The 14481-nt window shown below is 43.4% G+C and overlaps 1 protein-coding gene across 1 annotated transcript; it reads left to right on the forward strand.

The window, feature by feature from the left end:
• Positions 1 to 3925: 3925 nt before the first annotated feature.
• On the forward strand, positions 3926 to 12913 carry TMEM121B (transmembrane protein 121B). The gene has a single exon (XM_088465077.1). It carries the CDS (start codon positions 4995 to 4997, stop codon positions 5991 to 5993), a length of 999 nt encoding a protein of 332 aa, XP_088321203.1. The 5' UTR covers positions 3926 to 4994; the 3' UTR covers positions 5994 to 12913.
• Positions 12914 to 14481: the final 1568 nt, after the last annotated feature.

Consider the following 14481-nt stretch of genomic DNA (forward strand, 5'->3'; position numbering starts at 1 on the left):
ACGTAGTGAAGCTGGTGCAGTAATCGGTCACTCAGACATACGGCTATCTAACGCGCTCATCGTGGCTGCACAAACTATTGCTGTAAATTCTACATTAAAAAAAAAATTGTTTTACCGCTTTCATAAGATTAAAAATTAATTCATATATCACTATATAATAAATCCCATTCTTATATATAGGTTCAAAAATAGCAAAAACAACTACAAAACAGTACAGAACGCCATATATCAGACGCACGGGGTAATAGGAGGGGAGTGGGGGGTCCTTTAAAACACACGACGGGGTCCCCGGGTGTGACGAGCGACTGTCGCTGCCTGTGTGACCCAGATGTGTCTGTATGAGGGGCACTGTGCAGCCATGACTATCACCCATATAGGCATGGCCACCCCTTCCCCTGCAGCTGCTGTAGGACTACAAGGCTCAGCATGTCACCCTGACACTTGTCCCACAGCAGCTGGAGAGCTCTATATGATCTGGTCAGTCAGTGTATGGATGCTGTTATCTCCTCTACCCTGCTGCCTCATATGATTGTATATATGTGTAATGCACTCAGTGTATATCAGCTGCCTGTGTATAGTGCATTGTGTAAGATATATATATATATATATATATGTGTGTGTGTAATGCACTCAGTGTATATCAGCTGCCTGTGTATAGTACATTGTGTAAGATATAGATATATATATATATATGTGTGTGTAATGCACTCAGTGTATATCAGCTGCATGTGTATAGTGCATTGTGTAAGATATATATATATATATGTGTGTGTGTAATGCACAGTGTATATCAGCTGCCTGTGTATAGTGCATTGTGTAAGATATATATATATATATATATGTGTGTGTGTAATGCACTCAGTGTATATCAGCTGCCTGTGTATAGTGCATTGTGTAAGATATATATATATATATATATATGTGTGTGTGTAATGCACTCAGTGTATATCAGCTGCCTGTGTATAGTACATTGTGTAAGATATAGATATATATATATATATGTGTGTGTAATGCACTCAGTGTATATCAGCTGCATGTGTATAGTGCATTGTGTAAGATATATATATATATATGTGTGTGTGTGTAATGCACAGTGTATATCAGCTGCCTGTGTATAGTGCATTGTGTAAGATATATATATATATATATATGTGTGTGTGTAATGCACTCAGTGTATATCAGCTGCCTGTGTATAGTGCATTGTGTAAGATATATATATATATATATATATATGTGTGTGTAATGCACAGTGTATATCAGCTGCCTGTGTATAGTGCATTGTGTAAGATCTAGATATATATATATGTGTGTGTGTAATGCACAGTGTATATCAGCTGTCTGTGTATAGTGCATTGTGTAAGATATATATATATATATGTGTGTGTGTAATGCACTCAGTGTATATCAGCTGCCTGTGTATAGTGCATTGTGTAAGATATAGATATATATATATATATATATGTGTGTGTAATGCACTCAGTGTATATCAGCTGCCTGTGTATAGTGCATTGTGTAAGATATATATATATATATGTGTGTGTGTAATGCACAGTGTATATCAGCTGCCTGTGTATAGTGCATTGTGTAAGATATATATATATGTGTGTGTGTAATGCACAGTGTATATCAGCTGCCTGTGTATAGTGCATTGTGTAAGATATATATATATATATGTGTGTGTGTAATGCACTCAGTGTATATCAGCTGCCTGTGTATAGTGCATTGTGTAAGATATATATATATATATATATATGTGTGTGTAATGCACTCAGTGTATATCAGCTGCATGTGTATAGTGCATTGTGTAAGATATATATATATATATATATATATATGTGTGTGTAATGCACAGTGTATATCAGCTGCCTGTGTATAGTGCATTGTGTAAGATATATATATATATATATATGTGTGTGTGTAATGCACTCAGTGTATATCAGCTGCCTGTGTATAGTGCATTGTGTAAGATATATATATATATGTGTGTGTGTAATGCACAGTGTATATCAGCTGTCTGTGTATAGTGCATTGTGTAACATATATATATATATATATATATGTGTGTGTAATGCACTCAGTGTATATCAGCTGCCTGTGTATAGTGCATTGTGTAAGATATATATATATATGTGTGTGTGTAATGCACTCAGTGTATATCAGCTGCCTGTGTATAGTGCATTGTGTAAGATATATATATATATATGTGTGTGTGTAATGCACAGTGTATATCAGCTGTCTGTGTATAGTGCATTGTGTAAGATATATATATATATATGTGTGTGTGTAATGCACAGTGTATATCAGCTGTCTGTGTATAGTGCATTGTGTAAGATATATATATATATATATGTGTGTGTAATGCACAGTGTATATCAGCTGCCTGTGTATAGTGCATTGTGTAAGATATATATATATATATATGTGTGTGTGTAATGCACAGTGTATATCAGCTGTCTGTGTATAGTGCATTGTGTAAGATATATATATATATGTGTGTGTGTAATGCACTCAGTGTATATCAGCTGCCTGTGTATAGTGCATTGTGTAAGATATATATATATATATGTGTGTGTGTAATGCACTCAGTGTATATCAGCTGCCTGTGTATAGTGCATTGTGTAAGATATATATATATATATATATATATGTGTGTGTGTAATGCACAGTGTATATCAGCTGTCTGTGTATAGTGCATTGTGTAAGATATATATATATATATGTGTGTGTGTAATGCACTCAGTGTATATCAGCTGCATGTGTATAGTGCATTGTGTAAGATATATATATATATATGTGTGTGTAATGCACTCAGTGTATATCAGCTGTCTGTGTATAGTGCATTGTGTAAGATATATATATATATGTGTGTGTGTAATGCACTCAGTGTATATCAGCTGTCTGTGTATAGTGCATTGTGTAAGATATATATATATATGTGTGTGTGTAATGCACTCAGTGTATATCAGCTGCCTGTGTATAGTGCATTGTGTAAGATATATATATATATATGTGTGTGTAATGCACAGTGTATATCAGCTGTCTGTGTATAGTGCATTGTGTAAGATATATATATATATATATATATATGTGTGTGTAATGCACAGTGTATATCAGCTGTCTGTGTATAGTGCATTGTGTAAGATATATATATATATGTGTGTGTGTAATGCACTCAGTGTATATCAGCTGCCTGTGTATAGTGCATTGTGTAAGATATATATATATGTGTGTGTGTAATGCACAGTGTATATCAGCTGCCTGTGTATAGTGCATTGTGTAAGATATATATATATATATGTGTGTGTGTAATGCACTCAGTGTATATCAGCTGCCTGTGTATAGTGCATTGTGTAAGATATATATATATATATATATATGTGTGTGTAATGCACTCAGTGTATATCAGCTGCATGTGTATAGTGCATTGTGTAAGATATATATATATATATGTGTGTGTGTAATGCACTCAGTGTATATCAGCTGTCTGTGTATAGTGCATTGTGTAAGATATATATATATATATATATGTGTGTGTGTAATGCACTCAGTGTATATCAGCTGCCTGTGTATAGTGCATTGTGTAAGATATATATATATATATGTGTGTGTAATGCACAGTGTATATCAGCTGCCTGTGTATAGTGCATTGTGTAACATATATATATATATATGTGTGTGTGTGTGTAATGCACTCAGTGTATATCAGCTGCCAGTGTATAGTGCATTGTGTAAGAGATATATATATACATACACAGTTACACACACATACATACATACATACATACACAGTTACACACACATACATACATACATACATACATGTACACATACAGCATCTTCTCTCTATTCCTCCCCCTGCCGCCGCCTCCTCTCCCCGCTAGGGGGCGGGCGCTCTCAGCTGATGATCCGGCCGCACACTGGCATAGACTGGTTCCCCGGCGGCTGCTGCTGCTGAGTATACCGGGGATATTTGGTGGGGTGGGGGGTGGCAGCTGCCTCTGCACCCCGGATCCTGCACCAGCCTGACGGATGCTTACTAGCAATAATTCCCGGGATGTCGCATCCTCCCTGCCGGACACGGTGCAGCCCCCGCCGGCTACCACACCCTGCATTGCACCCCCAGGTCAGTGCATCCCCCTGTGCCCGACAGACTGAGCTCATGGACCTCTGCCGGGTGATGCCTCTTGTACCGACTACCTCCTATCAGCTGGTGCTGCAGCTACCCTGACCTCATACCTCCCTGCAGCTATAGCTCCACCATATACCCCAGACTCTCTATATCCCCCCTATCATACCTCACACCTCCTGATCCCCCCCCTCAGCAATAGCCCTATCATACCTCACACCTGATCCCCCCCCTCAGCAATAGCCCTATCATACCTCACACCTCCTGATCCCCCCTCAGTAATAGCCCTATCATACCTCACACCTAATCCCCCCCCTCAGCAATAGCCCTATCATACCTCACACCTCCTATCCCCCCCCTCAGCAATAGCCCTGCCATACCTCACACCTCCTATCCCCCCCTCAGCAATAGCCCTGCCATACCCATTACCCCCTATACCCCCTGCAGCTAAAGCCCTGCCATACCACTTATACCCCCTGCAGCTATAACTCAACCCTATACCCCAGACCCTTATTGCATCTGGCAGCTGTACCTCTGTCCCCCATGATCCTGGTTTCCCCATGGCTGTTATTATATCCGCAGGCCCTGTCACACCCCCTCATTTTGCTCCATATTATTTCCTCCTCTCCCAGATTTAGGAGCGTTTGATCCCCTCACTCTGCCCAGACATTCTCTAGTAAATCATTCTATCCCTCCACCTCCATTCTGTGCCTCCTCCTTTCCTACAGATGAGCCCTATAGTGTCCCTACTCTCCTTCCACCTGTAGACCTGTTCCCCGTCATCCTGCCCCCTCCACTTTCCCCCATTCCCGTGGCCCCCTCGTGCCCCCCCTCCTTGGACTCTTCTTCCACCTCCTCCATTCTGGGGATGACGGCTGGGGAGTTTCCACATGGGGGCAAGGGGGGGCTGTTGCGAGGGGGCCCGGGCTGCGCCCTACGTGGCTGCTATAAGGCCCTGTCACTGCTGCTGTTACTGGCACAGGGCGCGCTGCTGGACCTCTATCTCATTGCTGGCACAGACTTGTACTGGTGCTCCTGGATAGCCACTGACCTGGTCGTGGTAGCCGGATGGGGCATCTTCTACTCCAAGAACAGCCGGGGCCAGAGAGCTCACCAGAGCTCCCTCAACAGCGGCGGCTACGGCCAGGTCCAACGGCCCAAGAAAGGACAGTTTGCTTACAGCCACCTGGCCTGGCTCATCTATGCCATAGCGTTCACCCCGAAAGTGGCGCTGATAGTCTGCACCCCCATTGTGGACCAGATTGAGGCTGGGGTACCGCTGGGCAGCACTGGATTCAGACTCACCGTGGCCCTCTCGGTCCCTCTCCTGTGGGCTCTAGTGCGCTCGCTCAGCGTTGATCCACGAGGCTGGCCACACCAGAGGGCCACTGGATGCTTCCTCGCCTCCTGCTTGGACCTTCTGGACAGCTACGCTCTCCTGCAACCCATGCTGGAAGGAAAGCTGCCCCTCACTCCACTCATCCGCTACCCCTTGCTGGCTGTATACTTCGTGGCACTGGTTTCCCCTGTCCTCTGGTTGTCCGAGCTGGACTCCGGAGCCCCCGCCGGCTGCTGCCGACTCTTCCTGCGCCTCCTCTCTGGATCTCTGGTGGACGCTCCGCTCTTGGCTGTCCGCTGCTTCCTGATGTTGGGTCCGACCAACCAACCTGCCTCCGTCTTCATGCTAAAGAATGTCTTCTTCTTGGCCTGCCGCTGGCTGGAGGTCCTGGAGCTGTGCTGTCTCCTGAGGTCTCCGGGCCCTGACCTTGTAGACCGGCCTCCGGGACAGTTCAGCCACTGCGTGTCGGAGAACGACATGGGGCCCCACGCCTATGTCAACACGCTGGCCGTGACGTCGCAGAACTGAGCTTCGCGCCACGCAAGGACCATTCGGATCTGGAATGCAAGCGCGGCTCCTGGTGGCGCAGTTCTCCAGTGCATCTGTCTGGTCCTCTCTTGCCAACACTGCCATGAAAAATACCAAGGACTGGCTGCCCGCGGGCGCCTGCACAGATCACACACAGCAGCTCCTGGCAGTCACCTGTAGGAGAATTACAAGTATCACAAGATCTCGTCCTGTGTTTTGCACCGATTGGGGTTAAATTTAAAAAAATCCAGATGTAAAAAGAAAAACCAAGTTCTAATGTATGTAGTTTGTGTGCTTGAAGTGGGAGTGCCCCAATCCTGCATGGAATTTAATGTCGGAACAGGAAATCACAGTGGTGACCATAGGTCTGAGAGATGGCTGGTACATGGTGTCGGAGGCCGTGAAATAATGAATATATCATGTAATGAAGAACAGGTGACTGCAACATACATCTCATTATTAGGTCCGTGAGATGCAAAAATTACTTTTTAAGTGAGATTGTGGTGGAATTGAAGTAATGTCTATGGAGGCTTAGAGCACCCAGCGCTCACCTGTCACGGGGAGGGAGTGCTGGTACATGTAGTTCCACAACAGCAGAGTGACTACCTCAGCTCTATGCCGTCAGCATTGATTTATATTTATATAGAGAGATATTAGAAGCGCTATATTTTGGGAGGGCATTTTCAGCCAGGAGGAAAGAACGTTAGAGTTTATGCTGTTGGCCTAAACCTGACCGATTACAAATCCCCTCTTCAGTCTCTAATTTTCCCCCCATGTTGCTGTGATCACCCAACTGTTGGATATTTAAATGAACAAGAGCCTCAGGCAGAAGTTTCCCACCTTTTAGCGAATAACTGTTCTGTTATTATTACATCATTGGTACAGAGGGAGAAGACACTTCATTTTGATTCATTTGTATCCAGCAGTTAATAGTAAGATGATAAGCAAATAATTTATCTTAATTTCCCTATTGCCTTATGGATAAAATAAAGCATTTACACTTATCAGCTCCTGTGCAGGAACTCCACTGAGATGATTCTGGCTTATTTTGGCTGCCAAAGTCTCCTCTAACATTTAAGTCAGAGCTGCATAGGGAGCTGGTAAAGTCATTTCCTTGTTACAGTTCCTTGAGTACTGCTAGACACACAGATGTGTTCAAAAAGGCATTCACAAGTGCTCTCTTTCCACCATAAGGCTATTAAGAATTAATCATAGTATTCATGTTTACCTTCGAGGGTCTGCAGTGCTGATCTCTTTGACAAGCTCTTAGTGAGAACTGTTTCCTGGTGCCATACCTATATAGGGAATGAACCTGTGCTGCAAAGGAGAAATATAGGACTGAACGCCAGTATTAGGGAGGTTGGAGTTACAATTACCTTTGTCATTTTTATTTAGATGTATTGCTTATCTGCCATTGCTTTAAATGTTTTCACCATCAGGTGACACTGGCACCTTGTGCACGCCATCCTGCAACTTTTACGTTACACTGTTTTGTATTATAGCTGAATCTGGCTCTTTTCTGTGCCTTTCAGCCATGTCTTCATATGATTTGGACCAGGTTGTTTACTGCTCTTGGACGGAAATGAGAGCTGATCTCTTAACGCAGTTGTATCCAAATGATAGAGTGCAGCAAAAGTGTGGTGTACTCAAGGGCAAACAAGTTAAAAACAACTCCATGTAGATGGTGTAAAGGGTTTGCTGAAAAGCACAGATGGGGGCCAGGAATAATACATTTATGGGTTTAGAAAACACTGTAGGAGGACATATATACAAAGCAGGAAAGTAAAACCGTCTTTCAATAGCCCTCAGCCCTTGCAAACGTATTTTTTCATATAAGTGCTTTACAAGTTATTGGGCAGAAGAATTCTGTTAGGTGCCCAGTATGTTAGTAATACTCTCACACACCCCTAGGTGGCACTGCAATCCTTGATTTATATGATGGTCCTTAAGTCTGTGTAATCTAAAAAATATATATATTTGTCATTATTAGACCAATTATAGTTTTGCAAAGATTGTGTTACAGTGGTGTGTAGAGGAAAATATTCTACTGGGGATATATTTCATTGGCACAATGGATTGTCGTTGGTACAAGTAGTTTTTCTATTGGCATGTGGTTCCATGTTCGGGCGATGAGCGATATCGTTAACGACCAGCGTGAACGCGCATCGCTGATCGTTAATGATATTTCAGTGGACGATTAATGGACGACTGAACGATAACAATATCGTTATTGTTCAGTCGTCCATTAATATCGCCTAGTGGATACCCCCCTTTAGAGCACAGTCCAATTGAGTTCCCCTTGCGGCGGGAGTAAGGCGACTGTATGCCACACTTACGGTACCGCCGCCATAGGGCTGCGTACAAAAACGTGCGAGCCTGGGGTGAGATCAGGCTGCGAGGGGGGCGAATTTGCAGCCGTTGCAACGGAAACTCGCCCCCTTGGAGGCTAATTGGATTGAGCCCACAGGTTTTGTGGCTAAATAGCAGTGACATAATGTAATATGCGGATACCAGTCACACCCAGTGTTATATATGTTTCATTCCTGTCATTTTTATTACACCAGTGTCTACTAACATGAGTTTTAGTACTTGAGTTCATGATTATACAGTTTAGAACCAATTTACTTCCATTTTTAATTTCAGTTTATACTGACGTCATCGTTTTCCACGGTTACCGGCAAATTCATCAAAATGAGGCAATTGGATGCGGCCATTTTAAGTGATGGAAATGCCAGTTATGTTACTGCATCCATGGGTTCATCCAATGAAAGAGATCACAGTGAGGAAACATTTATTCATTAAAATACATACAGTTACTAATGTAGGAAAATGAATACTGGTATAACCGCTTAACTGACCATTTATTTTTTTGTCAAAATGTTAATTTAAGTTTAAAAAGTATTTTTAAAAATATATGTAATTATATATATAAGTGGTTTGCAGCCCCTCGATGGCCACCGCTGCAGAGGGATGCCGTGCCGCGGGCCAATCATAAATGGGAGCAGGGCTAAGCTCCGTCCTGTTAAGAGAGAAAAAAAAAAAAAAAAACATCGGCTCCCAGTAATTCATTGATGGCAAAACTAGTTAACATCGGCCAGCTTCAATCAATGTTTTTTTTATAAATAACCGATGAACGATGGCCATGCGTAATATGTCTCTCCCATACAAAAAATATATTTTAATGGACATCATAACCCCCCCTCAGTGCCAATAGGTGTCCCCCCTGTTTCCCCCGTGACCCAGCTCTGCACCCTCACCACCCTGTTGCAGGGCGTGTTACAGGTCAGTCTCCCCCTGCTGCAGCTGATCTCTACACACACAGAGCCACCACTGGTTAGACACCCCAACGCTGCATGTTGGTAGTAGCCGTCCATGGATGGTGTTTAGGACGCTGTAAGACTGTAACGCCCTTATGTGTACTGCCCATCCTCCTCCCCCTCTCCGAGGAAATGTTGGTTGATCCGAACTGTGTGTCAGTAAAGAAAAGTCAATATCTTAACATAGTAACGAAGGCTGGGAGCATTCAACACGACCCCCTGCAAAGTGGGCTCCATGGTGAACATCTGACAAAGTGCAATGGAAATGTAACATTCACAAATGTAACCTGTGCGTGTGTGTGTGATATACAATACAGCTGGAGATATGATATACAGTAGCTTAGATTGCAGGAGGAGATGGGAAATTCTCCTACGCTCTGCAGATTTCAATAGTTCATCCAAGTGGGGAAAAACTGCCGCCAGCATTCGCCCCCTCCTCCTCCCCCACCCTGGTGATGAGTAATAACAGAGAACAACAGCTTGCACTTTTATAACTGCTGTGCATTAAGGGGTTCTCAACTCCAGTCCTGAAATAACACCCAACAGGCCATGTTTTCTGGATTTCTCTAATCGTGCACAGGTGAGTTAGTCTGTGTTGCTGAGTCAGTAATTATCCCACCTGCTTCCACGGACAGAGATCCTCAAAACGTGGCCTGTTGGGGAAAACGTAAGATTTGCAGTGGACCTGCTGTAACGGTCTGGAAACATTTACCCCTTATATTTGTGAATGTTATTAGTAGCTCATTATTTAAGAAAAAAAAACAAACGTAATTTTTACTTTTGTTGTCCTTTAATTCACAATTTAAATTCCAGCCGACGTCTTGCTGAAAGAGTTTATGTTAAACAGAGCGGTTTAATGTGCTCTGAAACGTCAGTAAGTCAGACCTACTAGCGTCAATGCAGGAATAGGTTTTGTAATATATCCAGTAGAGCTGAATTTAACATATAGGCCCTAAAATAATTTGAAGACCAAAGATCAGAATATATTTAGTATTTATTTTGTTATGATTGATCCTATAGTAATGCCGTATACAAGTGATAGAGTTTATCTAAATCCAATTGTTTTGATTTATTTTGATGGAATTTTGGGTGAAATATTTTTGTTGGAAGTCATCGCCCTATCACCGCCCTATCACCGCCCTTTGTGTTCCTATTCAGTCACTTTCCAGATCTCTCCTTTGAGGTTCCACCATTTATAGGGTGCCCATACCAGTATTTCACACCTCGGCTCCCTAAAAATTATATGGATAACTTGAAATAAAAATATCACCAATATATTCCACTAAAGAAAAAATATATATATATGAATTTGGTTTTATATAGAGGTATTTTGACACCACAATCTACCTGCATCATTGTGACAGGAGCCTAAAATCTATAGTCTGTGTCTTCATCCCCTCCTCACATCATGTCACTGCCTCTGTCACATGCAGCCCTGTCCTCACTAACACATTACTTATCTCCTGATATACTCTGTGCTGCTGGGTGACCCTGCTCCTCCCACTATATAACTCTCAGTCTGTGACTTCCTGCTGCCTCCATTCCCCTCCTCACATCATGTCATTGCCCCTGTCACATGCAGCCCTGTCCTCACTAACACATCACTCATCTCCTGATATACTCTGTGCTGCTGGGTGACCCTGCTCCTCCCACTATATAACTCTCAGTCTGTGGCTTCCTGCTTCCCTCATTCCCCTCCTCACATCATGTCACTGCCCCTGTCACATACAGCCCTGTCCTCACTAACACATCACTCATCTCCTGATATACTCTGTGCTGCTGGGGACCCTGCTCCTCTCACTATATAACTCTCAGTCTGTGGCTTCCTGCTGTTTCCATTCCCCTTCTCACATCATGTCACTGCCCCTGTCACATGCAGCCCTGTCCTCACACATCGCTCATCTCCTGATATACTCTGTGCTGCTGGGGGACCCTGCTCCTCCCAATATATAACTTAGAAAATAATCACTTGTAAACGTGATTCTGACTCTCACAGTGAACAGAACAGTATATGGACAGTGGCTGTTTCCATGACGATATAAGTCTTTCTTCCTCTACCCCATTAGAACCCAGCTGGATTCCCGCACATACCCTTTCTGATAATTAGGGGCAACATTTATCAACGAGTTTGATCACATGCAACAAGTTTTAAAACTCCAGCCAATCAGCTCCTGTCATCTGTTTGAAAAACGACAGTTGGGAGCTGATTGGCCGGAGCACCGTTTATCATACGCAACGAGATTTAAAACTTGTTACATATGATAAAACTCGTTGCTAAATGAGGCCCCTTCGTGTTTATAAACGAATCATCACTTTGTAGAATCATTTCCTAGCGGATAGACCACATCCCCACATTTGTAGATAAATAGAAAGGACACACTGATAACTACGCTGACAATGTCACCAGTAATTAGAGTTATATCCGTGCCACCCGGTGGGTGACGCAACCAGTATCTGCTAAATACCTGCGCTATAATGACCGAGACCAAACTGGTTCCGGAAAAGCAATTCAGCTGCTCCCCGAAACCTGATGCTGGTGATATCAGGGGCCCCTTGGGAGCTGGTTTCGGTTGTGACGGCCTAAACTACCTCTGGGAATCGGGTGTGCGCTCGCCCTGCTCCACGCTAAACTGTACATTTCCTATCAACGGGGAAAGGTGCTAATTCTCCTGTCCTGAATTTTCATCAACTACAGTAAATGAAATGATTGATATTCTGGGCTTGTGTCACATAGACAACTCCCTGCCTGCTGCTTGTTGGGAGATGGTGAGTGAGCGCTGGTGAGTCCTTATATAGGGAACAAAATCTCAGATCACCAGCTCAGTTGGCACAGAATCGAGGAAGGCGTTCCGTGCGCCCTACGCTGGGGGGAAATGAGTGACATGGTGCTTACGCCTGACCGGACACTTGGAATAATCGCGCTTCGGGTTTTATATGAAATATAAACCTGCGGCACGGTCGGATGAAGGGCTCATCTTCCAGGAACAATTCTCATGACACCTTTAAGCGATTGTAAATAGCACAGGGCTCTCAGGGGTTCCGCTTCAGAACCAGGTAACAACACCCAAGGGCTCACACTTAGCACAATACATGAGACGGGTGACCAGCGCCAGGGTCACAGTACCAGACGGGAAGTGTAGCGCGGGCTGGGAGTAACGCGTGACGGATACTGTGAGGTGCATGTCCTGTACGGGGGATTCCTAAGGTTATTTTCTGTACGTTTGTGATCTATAAATGGAAGTGGACACTATATATTGTAAGAAGATGGCTTCGGTTTGGTTCAGTCCTACACAGGAGATCTTTACCTTAAGGGCGATTTTATACCCCGACGCACTTAAACTATGCGTAAAACAACACGTCGCTAAAAAAGACAGATCGTCTGCGCGAAGACCATGTGTCTTGTGTAATACCCCCCACCCCCAGCAACTTCAATCATTCTGAATATACGGAGGTGCAGGTAGTGATTACATTTAGTGCTATTTGCACAGATGGTGAAGGGAAAAGCTTCAACCTGGACTGAATCAAATCAAATCTCTCTTTACAGATGTCTATGTAATCTCGCCCGTCTCTCCCCAGTGGCTGTAACCTGTTGACAGTGATTAAATGGTGAAAACCAATCCGTTGTGTCACGTGGACTTCTTGTGCATATTACGCAGTGGTCGGTGTCTCCGGGTCGTATCCCCGTCGCTGCGTTAGTCAGTTGGCGCAGTGACGCTGGTTAGGCGAGGACCACCGCTGTGCTGTTCTCATAATCGTACAGATTAGCCGCACTCTCCTCAAATAGATATTTTGAAAACAGCTTTAATAAGTGCTGTATTCTCACCAGAAGGCAGGAAGACGGATTCAAGGGTTAATATTTGTGGGCTAGAAGCCACCAACAGATGTGTCCCTCACCCTGATAGGTCAGCGTTTTCCTATGGCTAGAGTTCCCCGTTAAGCCTGTACATGACCTGGGTAGTTGGTTAGAATCGCTGACATCACATCTTGTATCATAAAACAATGACGCACTAAGGGGTTATCTTTAAAGGTGCATACACACACAACGATTTTTTGAACGATTATCGATTACGATATCGTTTAAAAAATCGTTCACTTCCTGAGTTAAACCGATGAACGATTATTGTTCATGCGCGTTCACGTTTGTAGTTCAGTCAGACTGACCGACGCAACGATTTTCATTAAGGGAATATGCAAAAATCATTTGTAGTTCAAAAAAAAATCGTTCAGTACATGAAGTAAATGAACGATTTTATTAAACGATTTTCATTCATTTTTCCCTTACTAAAGCGTTGTGTGTGTGTGTACGCAGCTATTTTCAAAGGATTTAAAGCGCCAATTTTTCTCTTTAAAAATAAAACCCATTAAAAACCGCAGTTTAGTAAATCTAGCCCTACATGTAGACTGGTCACTGCGCACATTTACCATAGGAAGCGAGATCTGGTCATACATCCCGGATATAATATAATGTCACATAGTACAGTAGTATACCATTAAAGGACCATTATACTCTCCCACTACTTCCCTATAGGATTCAGTTTGCCCGCACAATTGTCTGTTGCATTTATTATATAAATCACACATTATTACATGTAAGAAGGAGATTACACCGATCCCTATCCCTGAGACAATAATTACTATGTCTGCGTGCTGGGTGACGCCAAGCTTGTGACCTGCCAGCTCCCAGTGATGGTAAATAACGGAAACACGCAGAGTGTATGGCGTCCATGCGTTTCACTGGGCATTGATACAAAATAGACAATGAAAATAAAATACTAAAAATAGGAGATAAATCCCCTGTACAGGGGGCAGTTCTGCAGTGATCAAAGAGAAAATATTAATAACTAGATTCTGTTAATCACTTTTCAACAAGGGAATGTTTATTCAGATTTATTTGGGGATGGGGTAGGCACCGGATTCATTACGGCTCGCATCTGTAACAGCGCGCGTAGATCAGCTCCGCCGTGCAATCATACACGCAGATCCATCGCAGAGTGAGTGACAGGCTGTGGGCGTGGTGACGGGGGGAGTGGTCGCAGAAACGCAGACGTGCCTGTCCGTTTGAACGCCGTTGCATGGGCTTGCATAAATTAGCCACTGCGACGGCATATACACAGCTTGTATGCTCACTGCGTGCGACGAGGTTAGCAATTTCAGTGTAAGGTCTGACCTGC

This window comes from Taudactylus pleione, unplaced genomic scaffold, assembly GCF_031769625.1.
Source record: "Taudactylus pleione unplaced genomic scaffold, aTauple2 ptg001842l, whole genome shotgun sequence".
In the NCBI taxonomy this organism is placed as follows: domain Eukaryota; kingdom Metazoa; phylum Chordata; class Amphibia; order Anura; family Myobatrachidae; genus Taudactylus; species Taudactylus pleione.